This window comes from Lactuca virosa, chromosome 8, assembly GCF_052849685.1.
Source record: "Lactuca virosa cultivar CGN04683 chromosome 8, Lactuca_virosa_CGN04683_v6, whole genome shotgun sequence".
NCBI lineage: Eukaryota > Viridiplantae > Streptophyta > Magnoliopsida > Asterales > Asteraceae > Lactuca > Lactuca virosa.
In genome coordinates, this window is record NC_136433.1 from 6685232 (window position 1) to 6701608 (window position 16377).

The 16377-nt window shown below is 39.2% G+C and overlaps 2 protein-coding genes across 2 annotated transcripts; both read right to left on the bottom strand.

The window, feature by feature from the left end:
- Positions 1-3094: 3094 nt before the first annotated feature.
- LOC145130055 (uncharacterized) lies at positions 3095-3694 on the bottom strand. The gene has a single exon (XM_079064904.1). It carries the CDS (start codon positions 3692-3694, stop codon positions 3095-3097), a length of 600 nt encoding a protein of 199 aa, XP_078921030.1.
- An 86-nt stretch (positions 3695-3780) lies between these two features.
- LOC145130056 (uncharacterized) lies at positions 3781-5481 on the bottom strand. Its single transcript, XM_079064905.1, has 3 exons — positions 5433-5481; positions 4376-5328; positions 3781-4290 (listed from the first exon to the last, which is right to left on the bottom strand). Exons 1-3 carry the CDS (start codon positions 5479-5481, stop codon positions 3781-3783), a joined length of 1512 nt encoding a protein of 503 aa, XP_078921031.1.
- Between the last annotated feature and the right edge of the window lie 10896 nt (positions 5482-16377).

Below are 16377 nucleotides of genomic sequence, written 5' to 3' on the forward strand. Positions count from 1 at the left end.
ATAGAGTGCGCGTACCCGACTGGCTGGATGCCAAGTCACTCCTGAATGCTCGGAGGCGACCCTCCATCAGCTCAACAATCCCCTCCTTGATCGACCCGAAAATGATAGGGGTCGACTCAAGGATACCTCTAGTGATCTCAGACGCGATGAACTCACGTAAACCGTTATCAACCTGCTCGTATCCCGCACCCGAGCCTGACTCTGATCCTGCTCCATGTCGCGTAATCGCCATACTGAAAACAAACACAATAATGTCAGGGTCATACATACTCTCGAGAGATCTCACACACTCTCCAAGTTTCTCGGTTCTATCTCATCCTTCCTTGATTCGAGTACGGATCCTCTGCTTCCAGTAGTACGGGCCCATACTACCTTCCACATCTATCCATACTTTCCTCAAGAACTGCCTTGACTTCACCAAGTCCCTTTCTACTAATACGACTTCCCAACTAATCTCATCCTAGGCTTTCCTAGGACACCCTCCGACCTACTCTCCGCCATCAGCTGCACTAGGAGTCCCTACCACCTTTCCCTAACTAGCTTGCGAATACTGTTACATATTCGCCTACTAGTTAGTTAAAGCTAGCCAGAACCCTTATAGCACAAAGCAAGTAGCATTCGTTCATTGAGTAACCAAATCAAGCATAAACTAATTAGGCTTTCATACTGTTGACTAACAGCCCTAGCATACAGCTCAATAAGCTCATACAACAAGCATATAAGGCATCCTTCCTAGATCCTTAGTTCTATTCTAGCATGCAGTTCTTAGAATCATATAACAGGCATACAAGGCATCTTCCTAGATCCTTAGCCCTAATCTAGCATGCAGTTATCATAATCAAATCATATAACATAACATAACATAACAAGTAGGGGTATCTTGGGAAAAACTTACTTGAGCTCGGACGGTCGCACGCATCACACACCTCGTTCTTTCTCAAAATTCTTTAACTCAGATTTTAGAAAACTATTTTCTTGTAAAAATCATTCAAACCCTCGATTTGAGTCCAGACACCCCCGAAGGTGTGTCCGAATCCCTCAAACCAAGGCTCTGATACCAACTTGTAACATCCCAAATTTCGAGTCCAAAAATTTCGTTTCTAATTAAGTAATTTATAAAATTATTTACTGAAAACATTGTCATTATCGTATCAATCCATAAACCATCATGAACATGTCTCAAAATCAAAACATCGAACAGTAATATAAATCAGAGTACAATCCCAGAAAACTCATTGCGGAAACCATGTGTGTGTGTGTGATGTGCTGCTACACCGCCGGCTCCTTCCCCTTGGATGAAGAGTTACCTGAAACCAAAACTGAAACTGTAAGCACAAAGCTTAGTGAGTTCCCCCATCATACCACATACTATACAATCATACATGCTGCCGGACAATTCTGGGGTGCCCGACCTACCCATGTCATGCCATTCTGGGGTGCTGACTACCCGTGTCAAGCCATTATGGGGTGCTGACTACCCGTGTCAGGCCACTCTGGGGTGCCTGCCTGCCCTCCGGTCTATCTCACCCGGTCACGGGGACTATTTCACCCATACTTACTATCACATAATAAACTATCATAAACATGTTGTCAGACATATCTGGGGTGTCCGACCTACCATTCGGTCCTAACGACCGATGGGGGACTATTCCCCTCGTACTACCATTATCACATAGAACATAGCATATTGGCACATATAACATATCAAGTAATAGCAAACCAGACAATTATCACAAAGACAACCATCTCAACTGTAACCAACTACTAGTGGGTTGGCCTTGGTGCCTTAGACCCACTTCTACTGGAAGGTAAATCACCTCAATGTCGCGTAGTGTCTGAACTGTCTCCGGCGTGAAAATCGACTTTCCTCGATTCCTCAATCCCTACACGACAAACGCTACTAAGTTATCAATTCGCACTCATAACCCTCATAAGGGTTAACCCAAATCCTGGTCAAAGTCAACCTCCAGTTGACTTGACTCGCCGAGTTGGTCTACCAACTCGTCGAGTCCCTATTCCTCCAAAATGATCCAACTCCCGACTCTACTCGTCGAGTCTAGCAACAACTCGACGGGTCCTTCTTCAACAATAATATCGGGACCATCTTCAACCGACTCGCCGAGTTCCCCTTGAACTCGTCGAGTTTGTCTCCCTCACAAGAATGTGTTTAGTCTATGACTCGCCGAGTTGTATGAACAACTCGTCGAGTCCATGTTCATGGGTTGGGAGATTGCCTTTGACTCGCCGAGTTTGTTCATACACTCGTCGACTCCCATGATTTCCAGGTCTATAATCACGTCCATCTTTGTTGAGTCATTTTCTAGACTCAACCAGACTCCTCAAGACAGCAAAGGTCGGGGAACCATTTCCCGACTCGCCGAGTCCCAAGAACGACTCGCCGAGTCCACTAAGTCCATGTCCATAAACTCGATTTCTATTGAGCTCATCTCATCCAAAGGGTAAATCTGACCTCTTAGGGTCGATATAACACGTAAAGTCATGAACTTTACGTCCATGCATGGGTCTTTAAGCTCAAAAGGACCAAAAATGAGACCTACAAGATGCATGGGGCTCTCATGGTCATAGAGTTGGCACCTTTATGCCATGAGACCCTTCCAAAGTCCAAGATCTGAAGCCATAACTTCACATTACACCCCACAACCCGAAAATGGCTTAGAAATGCCCTAAATATACCAAAACCCAAGCCCTAAAGATGATTAAACACATGGAAGGTCAAGATTGAAGCTTTTTACCTTAAATGAGTTGGAGATGAAACACAATCTCTGGATCTTATAGCTTCAACTGGAACTCCCAAGCTCCTTTCTTCTTCTCAAGCTTCACAATCACCAAATAATGCACAAAAATGGCTTAAGAGCACTCAATCAAGGCTAGGGTTTCAGTTTAAGGTCTTCTGGAAGTGTGAGGGACGATGAAGGCTGATATGGGAGGAGATAAGTTGTTTAAATAGGGTGCAAACCCTCAAATTTAGGGTTTCACTCAGACAGCTCCTACTCGCCGAGTCGATCCCCCGACTCGTCGAGTAGGTCACTTAAAATCTGCGCGCAAAGCCAAATCTACTCAACGAGTTAGGCCTTCAACTCGCCGAGTCCCAGGGTAAAACACAATAATACATGGAATTAAATATGTACCAGGAACCGGGTGTTACATCAAGATTGAGGGGAATTCCAAATCGTGAATGAGCTGTTCTCCCTCCTGGCATGTTGTTAGCCGCAACACCTGACGTGGCAGTTGCAAGTGCAATAAGACCACATACACGAATATTGGCCAACAAAGTTTTGTACAAAAATGTCTTTCCAGTTCCACAGGGACCATTTATGAAGAACACACCCAGAATATTTTCATCCACATGCCTCATTATCTCATTATATGCAAACTTATGGTCTGGATTGAGAGAGTCCCGCGCAAGTAAGTCTTCATTTTCCACATTTATAGAGTATTCTTCTTGCACCTCACGATAGCCTCTTGATTGTAAATCGATGTGTGCACTGACATTTGGAAGGTCGTAATCACTAAGCTTTTTACTCATAGATTCTAGGAATATTCTAATGTCGATGAGGACCATATTTTGCACTCGTTCGACACATCCATATTGTTTCCTATAATCTTCAGAAAGAGAATCATAGTGGTCGTCCCATAACTTGCGAACATTTCCCGGTTCACAAAAAATCAACATCGTCGCAAATAACCATCTAAGTGTGCTGGGAAACTGAAATAAGGAAGCCTCTACAAGACATTGTGATAAATTATCATCGGTCTCTATTAAACCTCTTCAAGAGCTGCTTTTCGAAATGTAGGGTGTAATATACCATTAGCTGTGTATAAATCTTCAAAGCAGGTAGGCCCAGTAATATGACAAAAAATCAAGCGTAGGTAGTATCTCTCTCCTTCAGCTGGATTAGCATAAACAAGTCGACCAATCATTGATTTATGTTCCCTGGTCCTCCAACAATGGTTTCTCCGATTCCATGTAAAATGTTTGGGAAAATCCTTATACAAATATTTTCTTGCATTGGAATCTTCTTTATTCTTATTGAAAAATGCCGTTAACATTGAATTTTTTCCTTTCTCCCTATCAACAATGTCTTCCATTCTGTCACCGTCTTTGAACCTAACCAACTGTTGATTCGGGAGATGTATTTGCAAGGCCATCACGCAAGGGTGGATTTTTGAAAGAGGAAAGCTAAAAACACGCCATAATGCCTCAGGAGGGGATACATAACGTGCGTCTTGAAACTTTCGTATCTCATTAATAACAATATTTTTCTTGGTCTTTATCAATATGGATAACTTGTTTGTCATGGCCCTTATAAACATATTTGAAGAGGTACTTCACAGACTTTATACTCGAACAAACCTCAACGTTGATATGACAATTAAACATCATTAATAACTTTGGGTTGTATGGAGCCACCCATCTATTATCCAATGTTGTATATCTTACAGTCACCTCAATTCCATTATTTCTCCTTCTATATAATGGATATGAGTCCTCTCCTTGTGATGTCTTTTCATTGAATTGGCTAGGATATCTGAAACGACATATTTTTGGCACACCCTGCATACATGGACTTTTTTCTCGTAAGCCACCACAAGGACCGTGCATCATGTGACTTTTGACAAGATCATGCATTTCAGGAAACCTCATTGGGTCGGGAATTTCCACACACACAAGTTTGTCATAATCGTCTGGATTATTCATCTTATATCCAGGTGTCATTATTAAGAGGAAATGTGCATGTGGCAATCCACGCTTTTGAAACTCTATCACATACACATATGACCCCACCACATCGATTATATGTCTCTGGAATAACTGTACCTTGAGATCCTCTAACTTTGCATGAAAAACTCTTGCAACAAGGTATGGTCGATCTTGAGCTGACTGTCCAGGCAATAACTCATCATCGATTTCTTTCCATTTTGGGTTGCACGTCATTATAAGAAATATACCATGCCTCCCATCATCTTGAACTAAAGCCATGACATCCAAAAATCTTTGTCGCATGTTACGTGGACCTCCAATGAAACTTGCAGGTAACACAACTCTTTGTCCAACCCTACTTGGTTGAGCCTCACCGGCATTGAAGCAATCAACAACGCCCTCGTATAAATCGGCTCTAGTTTTGGTTTGGTTCTTTTCAACAAAAACCAAACGTGTAGTCTCAATCTTTATATATGTATCTACTGCAAACTGCTGGAACAATCTCCCTCCCATCAAAATCACATTATCATTCGACCGTATCTGGAACTTGTAACAATAGTACTCCCGCATACTTACAATATTTCTGCCTTTTTTTGAAGTAGATTCTGTGATACCATAATTTATGTGAAAAATATAAATTTAATATTCATATATTTAAGGCAATATCTGTTACATGTTTTAAATATGTAAAAGAATGTTAAAGGCGTACCTTCTGAACCTTCATCATTATCTTCATTGTCACTATGAATTTCATCCATGGCGATCCCATATCTTGGTATTTTAGGATGCCATCCAGACTCACCATTGGGAAAGAATAAAGGATACGGCAAATGATCATAACAACCAAAGTGAGGTTGAATTTCAATACTATAGTTAGACCTCCCATAGACAATAATACTTCTTTTATATGCAGTGACGTTGTCATTTCCTTCAACCCAAATACCAGCAACCTATGCAAAGGTGTAGTTCAATAGGGTGATTAATATGATATGTATAATAATAAATATGACACATTTAATTTTAAAATGAATAAAGATAAATCTTAATATTCACACCTCAGATGTGGTCGGCTTATTGTACACCCTTTGGTCAAGTTCCACCGATGCATTCAAAGTCACTCTATAATTATCAAGCGGTCCTAGATCAGAAAGACGTTTAAATGTTCTAATGTGCGGATTCGAAGCAAGAATACGTGTTAGTTTTTGAATGATTCTTCTATCAACATTCTTCCAGGAGGATCTCTGTGATATTTAAGCTTCACCATCATAAAAATACAACTGTAAATACCTCGATTTTCCATCCCTTGAAATTAACTGATCGATATTATGATAGAGTGTTCCGTGCGCACAAAAAGTGTAAACTCCAGAAGTCATATTGGCCAATTATTCATCCACCTTTAGACCCATTGATGCGAAAGAAAAGTTTGAGTTATACGCCCTTATATTGTTGAAACATCCCCAAAAATACAGTCCAAAAAAATTTCGTTTTGAACCATTAATAAAATCATAAATATCCTCATCATATAAAATCATAAGTCATTTATAAAAGTCACATGTCAAAATATATCAGAGTATAAACATCCCAGGCTAAACAAATGGTGTGTGCACTGCAATCTTCCCGAGCTCCTCTTTTAAAAACTGAGTACCTGAAACCAAACTAAAAACCGTAAGCACGAAGCTTAGTGAGTCTCCCCAAACTACCACATACCATACACATATATCATGCAACTAGGAGATACGGGCCCCGCCCACACTCATGGAGATACGGGCCCTGCCCACACTCCGCTAACTAGGAGATACGGGCCCCGCCCACACTCCACTATCTCTGAGATACGGGCCCCACCCACACTCACCTACTTCGAGATACGGGCCCCGCCCACACTCGGCTACTGTGAGATACGGGCCCCGCCAACACTCAGCTACTATGAGATACGGGCCCCGCCCACACTCACTAGTCATGAAAATACATACAAGCTCTAAACAGGCAACAAGTATCACTAACATATAAATATGTACCATATCAACTATCTATGAAATACGGGCCCCGCCCACACTTAGCTACTAAGAGATACGGGCCCCGCCCACACTCACATTGCTATCAACACATACAAGTATCACACAGACAACAAGTATAGCAATCCAATAATCTGACTGATATCTATACTCAGATAATAATGAGATATGGGCCCCACCCACTCTCAACTACTAACGTATCACACATATACGGGCCGGCCTTGGTGCCTTAGACCCGTTCCTACTGGAAGAGGACTCACCTCACACTGCTGAAGTCCTGCAGACGAAAACCCTAGCTGCTGGACGACAGATTCCCAAATATGTCAATATCAAAATAACACCCAATTAATAATTGGGCTCTAACACATATCCATAAGTCCATGCTTGGGGTAAAAGACTACTTTACCCCTAACTTTGCTTGACTCAAGCCCAAGGCCCAATCCAAAGGCCCAAAAGTCTAATAATGGACCAAGGCCCAACTATGGCCCAATTTTCCAAATTGGGCCCAAACCTCTACATGGTCTTGCCTTAAGGCCTAATCATTTATTCTTGGTCCAACTCTTGGCATTCTAAGGGCCCAATACCATATAACCATCAAGGTCCAAACTATGGCCCATCTATGGCCCAATTTTCTAAATTGGGCCCAAACCCTCATATGGGCCTTAACCTAAAGCCCATCTAAATATTCTAGTCCATATAATCATTCTTGGATGGCCCATTATTATCCCAATCACCAAGGCCCAATAGAAAGACCCAACTCAAAGTTCAAGTGAAATTAGGGTTTCACATAAAATGACAATTAGGGTTAAGTGTTTCTCACTTAACCCATTAAAGACTTAATCCATTAAGTCCTTTACTCTAATAGATAAATGATATGGAATAATTTGGGCTTAATACACAATCCAATCCCAATGGCCCAAAGGTGGGTCCTACTAAGTCCAATCCAACAAATTCACAATTAGGGTTTTCTAAACCCTAACTAGGGTTTTTAGCCCAATAACGAACCAACCAAGTCCAAAATTAGGCTTCTAGGTCCATTAGGGTCCTACTAGGCCGGGCACCACCCACTGCCACCTCGGGCAGTGGCGGTCGACGGCGGCTCACGGCGGCAGGCGGCGGTAGCCACCATTTCCAATGGTGGTGGCTTGGAATCTTGACTCAAAAATCGCATATTCAAATTCATATCCATAAAATACCCACTCCCACACACAATAACACACATACATCCACCTCTCAAGGTGGCTGGTGGCGGCAGAAACAATGATAGTGGCGGCAGCCACCACCTTGAGGTGGTGGTGGTGGGTTTTCCAGCCAATAACTCGCATATAGCACATCCCAAGCTGTGAACAGCCTAACTACTCGACCGTTCATGTATTCAGCCACCTCACAGGTGGCTGCCGTCACCGGAAAAGCAGTAGCGGTGGTCAGAAGGTCACCGGCAGCAACGGTGACGCGTCTGACGTCAAGCATGCACGAAAAGGGACGGAGGAGCGGGGAGAAAGATGACAGATGGTCTTACCGGGAGTTTCTCGGAAATTCGCCACCTATGCAGCGAAGAACAGCGCTTCAGACTCCATTGGAGGTTCTCCGTGATGGGTTTCGAGCAATACATCATTCCTATGGTGTACATGCAATTCCTAATAGCTTTTAGATCTAGTTTGTCTAATGAACATGCAATTGAATATCCAAAGCTATAAACCCTAGATCTAGCATACAATTAATCATATTAACATAAAATATGGTTCAGATCTAACCTTTGATTGTTATATAGCAATAACAATCAATCCTTGGCTTCAGAAAGCTTAGTGCCTCAAGTGTTGCACCTCTAATGGAGTCACAAACACCATTAAGCAATTGGATGAAGGAGAGAAGAGAGAGGAGACACCAAAAACGGCTGGAAACCCTAATCCAAGTGTTGGCCACGTTTTTGGTGCCCAAGGGTTCCTTATATACTTAGGCTATTAGGGTTATCCAACAAGGAAACCCTAATTTGACTGCTTAAGCCCTAAGCAGCCCATGGACCCCTTCTGGAACATGCCTTGGACGATTTCTAATGGGCTTCCCCATAGAATTCGTCCAACCTATTATTCCAAGGTGATCCATAGCCCAATTGCAATTATCCTATAATTACAATTCCAGTCCCATAAGTTTAATTAATCTCTTTTAGTCACAAAATTAATTCTTAATTAATTCTTGACTAATATTAATTAACCAATATGATTTCTCCTTTAATATATTATTCTTATAATATATTAATAAATCATAATTAAACCTTTCTCTTCTTAATTCATCCTACATATTGCTATGGTGAAGGCAACCGAAAAGGACCATGCTCACAATCGGGTCAAGTACATACCAAAATAGTTATGGACTTAGACACTAATCCAACAGTCTCCCACTTGGATAAATCTAATAACTATTTTGCATAACTTCAGAACCTGATCAGCAATCGTAGCTTTCAAAAGCCGCTGTCAACTCTGATCTTATCAGATACGCGTGTCCTTTAGATAAGGGATTATATATTCCTCCATTCTCAAGATATCGTATAGACACAAGACATGAATTTGATCATTCTCTCTATACTGTTTCCCGACTTCCGATTTATGACGACTGAAAACAGACTACAATTGAACACATCAACTTAGTCCCGGCTTGGCCAAGCGCTTAGGGTGTCATCACTAAATCATCGAGAGGCCCACAAATATCGCTTTTATCCCACTTTGGGTAAAAGGAATGGATAAACTTCGACTCAAATGCTCGCTTGCATTTACTGATCGAATCACACACAATAATAAGTTTTATAACACCAAGTTACTGGTGCGTTTTCTTATTATCAATGCGCAACCGACCAACAAATAACAACTCACACTCTCGGTTTCAAGAATATACAATGTTATCGTCTCACAATTACTCATGATAAAAACCATGAAGTGATTCCAGTAAGCGTGGGTTTAATCCAATACTTTAATCTTATCAAAGCACTCATGAACTCTGCAGCAAACTTGTGCTATGTCTAAACACTTAGACAATCTACAGAAAGATTCATGACAGTCTTCCTTCATACCTACTTCCAACGTATGACCGACTGTGGAGGTTCGAATAACCCAGTTATTCTGGAAGTCAAAACATGCAAAATGAAACACAACGATAATACTTAATCCTATATGACCCTAAAACTTTTGAGCGTAAATAAAACACTTTTATTTAAACACCATATTGATTACTCATTATTCATTGCTTACTGTTTCAGAAAATCAACTTATTACTCGAATTATAACCACAATTGTCCCATGCTCCAAGCATGCACACTTTGGTTTCCTATGGTCCATACTCTGTGAAATAGATCAATTGAAAAACTTTTCCAATGAAACTCATTTCACAATCCCCAATCCTTATCATTAGTGTAAGAATACCAAATTCTTGCCACTTTTAGAATATGTCAGATTCTAACATTTTATGCAACGATCCTTTCGTAAAGTCATAGCACAAAAGTCACCAAGACCTGGCCAATGAAATCACAAAGTACTCTATCAGAAATTGTCATAAAACAATTATATAGATGTGATGTCTCTCACTCAAAGTACATTCCTTTGAACATCCTTCTCGCATAAAAGTTTCTAATCTAGACATATTTCTTAATATCCAACTCCCATTAATGGAAACATTTACATATTTGCCATACGGCAACTCATTCTTAATAGAATCTTATCTATTCATAATAATGTCAATATAGTCCATCCAGTACTATAGTTCCAACTACTCACAAACAACAATTCCTTGGCGAACCTTAGATCGTCCTTTGATAGTTGTTTAATTATTTTAGTCAAATCCAGTTCTAGTCCCTTTTGCCTCTTAATGCCCTAGGCATTTGGAAAATTTTAGAATGGTCAAATATTATAGCATTTGCAATCGATCCTATACCCTAAGCGTATGGGACACGATGCATAATGTCTTACATAAAGATATGATACTTTATCAATCTTCTGCCATAATATTTTATGTGTCATGTTCTCACAATTCGAACTATGAAGAGGGATGCCGTAATCATAATCGAAATTTGAGAACACACTATGTATCCTTTGACTAAATTTATTAAAATTTCTCAATCTAAGCTTTAGATATTGAAACGAAGTATAATATTCTCTCCCTTAATTATAGCAAAACAACTTTTCAACCCCTACAGCTTTGCAAAGTTAATATTTGTTTTCTATTATTAATATTGCTAACTCGCAATACTTGAAATAATAATCATGCTCCCACTAACACGATGATTATTACAATACAAGCATAACACTTATGCTCCCACTAGCTTTGACATATATCTAGAAAACATATGAACTTCCAGAAAACAATGCTTATTGAATTCCTTAAGTTCATATTTCTAAATACTTGATGCTTTGATAAGCCTTTATCTAAGCTTCTTAAACTCATACACCTTTGCCTTAGAAAGCTCATATGTGTGTCTAGACAAATTCAGAACTAAGTCCCAAATGTTCAGACTAATTGACAAATCTCACAATTCGAACTATGAAGAGGGATGCCGTAATCATAATCGAATTTGAGAATACAATTTTCACAATTGCTATTTTCTTAAAATCTCTCTTAGTGAAAGCATTTCCTCACAATCATTTTCATGAAGGAGGGAAACCTTATGTCACTTAGATTTTATGGTGTATGTGTTCCTATCCATGTGAATTTGCCAAAACGAAGGTTTGTGACAAATCCAAAAACATATGGACTGAACTTTTTCAATCTTGATTTCTTGCCTCATGGTAACACGAGTGCCCACCATGTCTTCCAAGTAGTTTAGCAACTCACCCTTACATATCAATGTACCTTCCATTGATCAAGGTGCTTGCCTTTATGCATACAAATGAGAACTCATAGAACTCAGAAGCATAACTAACTTAACTGGAATGGCGCAAAAAACAAAATTGTCATCCACGATAGGTTACAAACCTCAAGTCGTGCGCTAGTGATGATCAATTAGGTTTATTCTTGATTTATTCTTGAACCTTTTCAAGACCATTAAGACTCCCACTGACTCCTTGACATATAAGGTTCTCTTGTCAAGAAACATTTCTTGACAAACAAATATTCAAGAGTTAGTGTAGCTTCTTATCAAGCTTAACACTTCACACAATTGGTCTTAGTTGGTCTTTGACTTATCCAAGACATCACAACTTACCAATTTCAAATGTGCAAGAATATGAAAACTTTTCCAAACTCCACATTTGATGAGTGCCATAAACCTTCTTAAGACTTGTCACTCAAGTCACAATCTTAGACTCTAAGACTTGATATTGGAACGAAGTATGATTGACTTCTTTATTTAACCATTTCTACAATTCTCGATTCCTCTTCTTAGACATGCAATTACACTAAGACTCACTTAGAGAATCAATTTAGACATGGTTCTTAATCATTAAGACCTATCATAAAACACAATAAAAGTTACTCTCCCTTCTTCTTAGAATAGAGAAACTTTTATCTTTCTGCCTACTAGATTCTTCTTATTCGTTATGCTATTGGTTGAAACTCTTTCAATCAACTTAAAATTATACTCAATCTTATAAGTATAACCATATTTACTAAACTTTAGTAAATCATGACGAATATCTTTATTACTCTTGTGGTGGACTTGATCGACACACAACCTAATGTACTCGATCTCTTAGTCCTTCACTTGACACTTTGTCAAGGAATTAGTCTAATTTTCAAATATGAAGTTTCTCATTCATCACACAATGCAGGTTGCATGATTCCAAGTTTCTGTCCAATTAAAACTTGGGTGATGAGAAACTCTCCCTATTTGGTAAATTCTCGACAATTCCACAAATAACACAATTAAGAATCAAATCCATTATTGCTAATAGAAGAAACATTTAAACATCAATTTTTTCATACATGCCATTGCAAGGATAAATAAATAAGACAAAAACAAATTTTATTTTATTGCGGAAAAACTTTGTCCTTACAATGCAATTCAACTGAAAAACTATGCTATTACATATTTCTTATAAATCTACCCTAACTCTAAAGTAGCAGCTCAAAAATCCGATCTTTGAGTCCATGCGATCGAAATCCATTTCTTCGTGATCAGATTCAGCACACTTCTTCCTTAAGTTTCCTTTCTTTTCTTCGATCCTGCAAAACATCAAAATGTAATCTTATCACATCATGTATTAAGAACCAAAAATAGGAACTTATAGAGTTAGTTAATGGATTTTACCTGAAGTAGAGCCATACGTCTTGACTCTCCCATCTCTTAGATCTCTCAGGCAAACAGGACAGCTTCGTCTCCAATGCCCCTTCTCTTGGCAGTAAAAGCAAATGGACTCCTTTGGTACACAGCAAGGGACAATCTCAGCCTTTTCTGGACTTCCAATGTAGCTAGTGTCCAATGAAACATGGGAGTTTGATTGACCAATCAAGTTTGCTTGACCAGTGCGCCAAATCAACACTGATTCGGCAGCAATAAGCAAATAGGTCAAATCAATGAGGGTCACGTCGTGAACCATCACATAGTACTCTCTTACGAACTCACTATACGAATCAGGAAGTGACTGAAGAACCCAGTCAACAGCCAACATCTCTGAGATATCGACACCCAACATCCTTAACCTATTAATGTGTGACTTCATCTCTAAGACGTGTGCGCACACAGGTTTCCCATCTTCGTTTTTACTTGCCAATTGGGATTGAGTGAGCTTGAACTTTTCAAGCCTTTGAACTTGTGGGCCAGGGAGAACAATTGGAGGAGGTGGAGGAAGTGAAGCATGACTCTCATTTCCTTGATCGTATCTTGGAACGTCATCTTCATTTGGAAAGCTTGTTCCAATGGATTTGGGGAGACCATTGTAAGATTTAGACATCTACAAAACGAGAGAAAATTCAAGTTAGTTGATAAGGATCCTTGATGCAACACCCAAATGAAACATCAAGGCTAGGATCCAACACAATACTCTACAACCTAGAAGAGGGATGCCATAATCTAGTTGTAGAATATTTGAAGGTAGGTAAATGACGATTTACCAATTTCCACCATGAAAAACGAAAAAGAAATTTAAGTTTTAAATGAATTGAAACTCCTAGATCTTTTGAGATTCATTGAACTTTTCAATGGCATGTTTAATCTCGATTATGCCCTTCAAGTTTGCGACTGGGATGCCGAGGATCACAAACAAGGTGTGAATAACCATACGAATCACGTGATGCACTCAATGATACTATCACCTAATCAATGTGCCGGTTAGCCACACACGCTCAATTGATCTATGATAAACATCGAGCCACCCTTCGCCACCAATGTCAATCCCAAATTAGTATGCTGGTTAACCACACACGCTCCACTAACGTTTGACAAGGGTATGAAGTGTAATTCCATGGATTAGCATACAATTTCACATTTTGCCTAAAGTAACTAGAGTTTGGGAATTTGTAAAAGCATGTAGTTACTTTGTACTTCATTATACTTATAATGGAAGGTTTCGTCCTATCCTACCCGTTCGGCTAACGACCCTCCACTGGTCAAGAGTGCGGTGGGTAAGAGTGGATACCCATTCAATCGCCATTTTATAGGCAATCTCCTTAAACACCCCTTATAGACCAGCTTCGTGAATGAGGCCTACTAACGGTAAGACTGACTGTTTACTTATACATATATAATATTAGACTTTTAATGTCATATATACATAGTATAGGGTGTATTTTAAACTTTTAAAATACTAGGTGGTCTAATTTAATTAATTATACTTTTAATTTAATTAAATGTAAACCAAAACTTTATGGATTTATTAACTCTCTTTTAATTATACACTTTAATTAATTAACAAAACCATAAGGGTGTAATTTGAACTTTTCAAAAATACGAGGGTTTTAGAATTTAACATTTCAAAATTAAACTTTTAATCAACTTTTAAATTCCAAAACTTGAGGGCAAGTTTTGAAACATTTCAAAACATTAGGGTTTAACTATTCAAATTTCAAAAACAAAACTTTTAAGTTCAAATTTAAACTATAAAACCTAAAGGGGAAAAATTGAAACTTTTTCACAAGATAATTCAAATCTAAATTACAAATAATCAATCTTTATCTAATAAAACAAAAGATTATCTAAATTTTGACAATTATCTTCTATTTTGGTAAGGATAATCACCCAATATCAATAAAAATCGGATTTTATGAATTAAAAACGTTTATGGTAAGTATCCCAAGCCAAAACAGCAACAAAATCGCCAAAAAAACGTTGCCAGATCCATAGAGTCGCCGAGTCAGGGACTGGACTCGCCGAGTCGGCCTGACTCGCCGAGTTCATCCACTGACTCGCCGAGTCGGAGATTCAGAAGGCAAAAAACTTTGTTTTTCATGCAAAAATCGATCAAACAAGCATCAAATTCACTAACAAACAGCCCTAGGCTCTGATACCACTGATGGGTTTCGAGCAATACATCATTCCTATGGTGTACATGCAAACCCTAATAGCTTTTAGATCTAGTTTGTCTAATGAACATGCAATTGAATATCCAAAACTATAAACCCTAGATCTAGCATACAATTAATCATATTAACATAAAATATGGTTTAGATCTAACCTTTGATTGTTATATAGCAATAACAATCAATCCTTGGCTTCAGAAAGCTTAGTGCCTCAAGTGTTGCACCTCTAATGGAGTCACAAACACCACTAAGCAATTGGATGAAGGAGAGAAGAGAAATGAGACACCAAAAACAGCTGGAAACCCTAATCCCAGTGTTAGCCACGTTTTTGGTGCCCAAGGGTTCCTTATATACTTAGGCTATTAGGGTTATCCAACAAGGAAACCCTAATTTGACTGCTTAAGCCCTAAGCAGCCCATGAACCCCTTCTGGAACATGCCTTGGACGATTTCTAATGGGCTTCCCCATAGAATTCGTCCAACCTATTATTCCAAGGTGATCCATAGCCCAATTGCAATTATCCTATAATTACAATTCCAGTCCCCTAAGTTTAATTAATCTCTTTTAGTCACAAAATTAATTCTTAATTAATTCTTGACTAATATTAATTAACCAATATGATTTCTCCTTTAATATATTATTCTTATAATATATTAATAAATCATAATTAAACCTTTCTCTCCTTAATTCATCCTACATATTGCTATGGTGAAGGCAACCCAAAAGGACCATGCTCACAATCGGGTCAAGTACATACCAAAATAGTTATGGACTTAGACACTAATCCAACACTCCGGCGATCCACGTGACGTTTCAGCTTTGCTCCCGACGTCCGACGGTCGCGTGGCGTTCCGATGATGAGTTAACGGCGGCAACAGACTCGGTGATGCAGCGGCGGTTGGAGGAGTTCTTTGAGGGTGGCGGCTGTAGAATGGTGTTCCTAGGTTTAGGGTTAAATGACGGGGAAGGAAAGTCGGGTATAACCCGTGCTTCTCTTTCAAACATTCATGCATCTTTACAGGTTCAGTCCCTCCTCCCAAAATCATTGTCAATTTGAATCCGAAATTTCCCCTTTAGCCCCTGACTTCAAAAGTCCTTTCATATAAGGTCCCGGAATTACCAATCACCCCCCTAAGCCTTCAATCTTTTCAATTTAAGTCCATTTATTACCAAATGCACCCTGACTTCCGAAATCATTTTCAA

What these genes read in the sequence shown, in the direction of transcription:
- LOC145130056 (XM_079064905.1), bottom strand. Translation starts at nt 5,481, where the DNA reads ATGGATGAAATTCATAGTGACAATGAAGATAATGATGAAGGTTCAGAA. An exon ending in TAATGATGAAGGTTCAGAAG is followed by an intron (nt 5,329 to 5,432) that starts GTACGCCTTTAA and finishes ATGGTATCACAG; the next exon opens with AATCTACTTCAAAAAAAGGC. An exon ending in ATTGTCATATCAACGTTGAG is followed by an intron (nt 4,291 to 4,375) that starts GTTTGTTCGAGT and finishes ATATTGATAAAG; the next exon opens with ACCAAGAAAAATATTGTTAT.
- LOC145130055 (XM_079064904.1), bottom strand. Translation starts at nt 3,694, where the DNA reads ATGTTGATTTTTTGTGAACCGGGAAATGTTCGCAAGTTATGGGACGAC.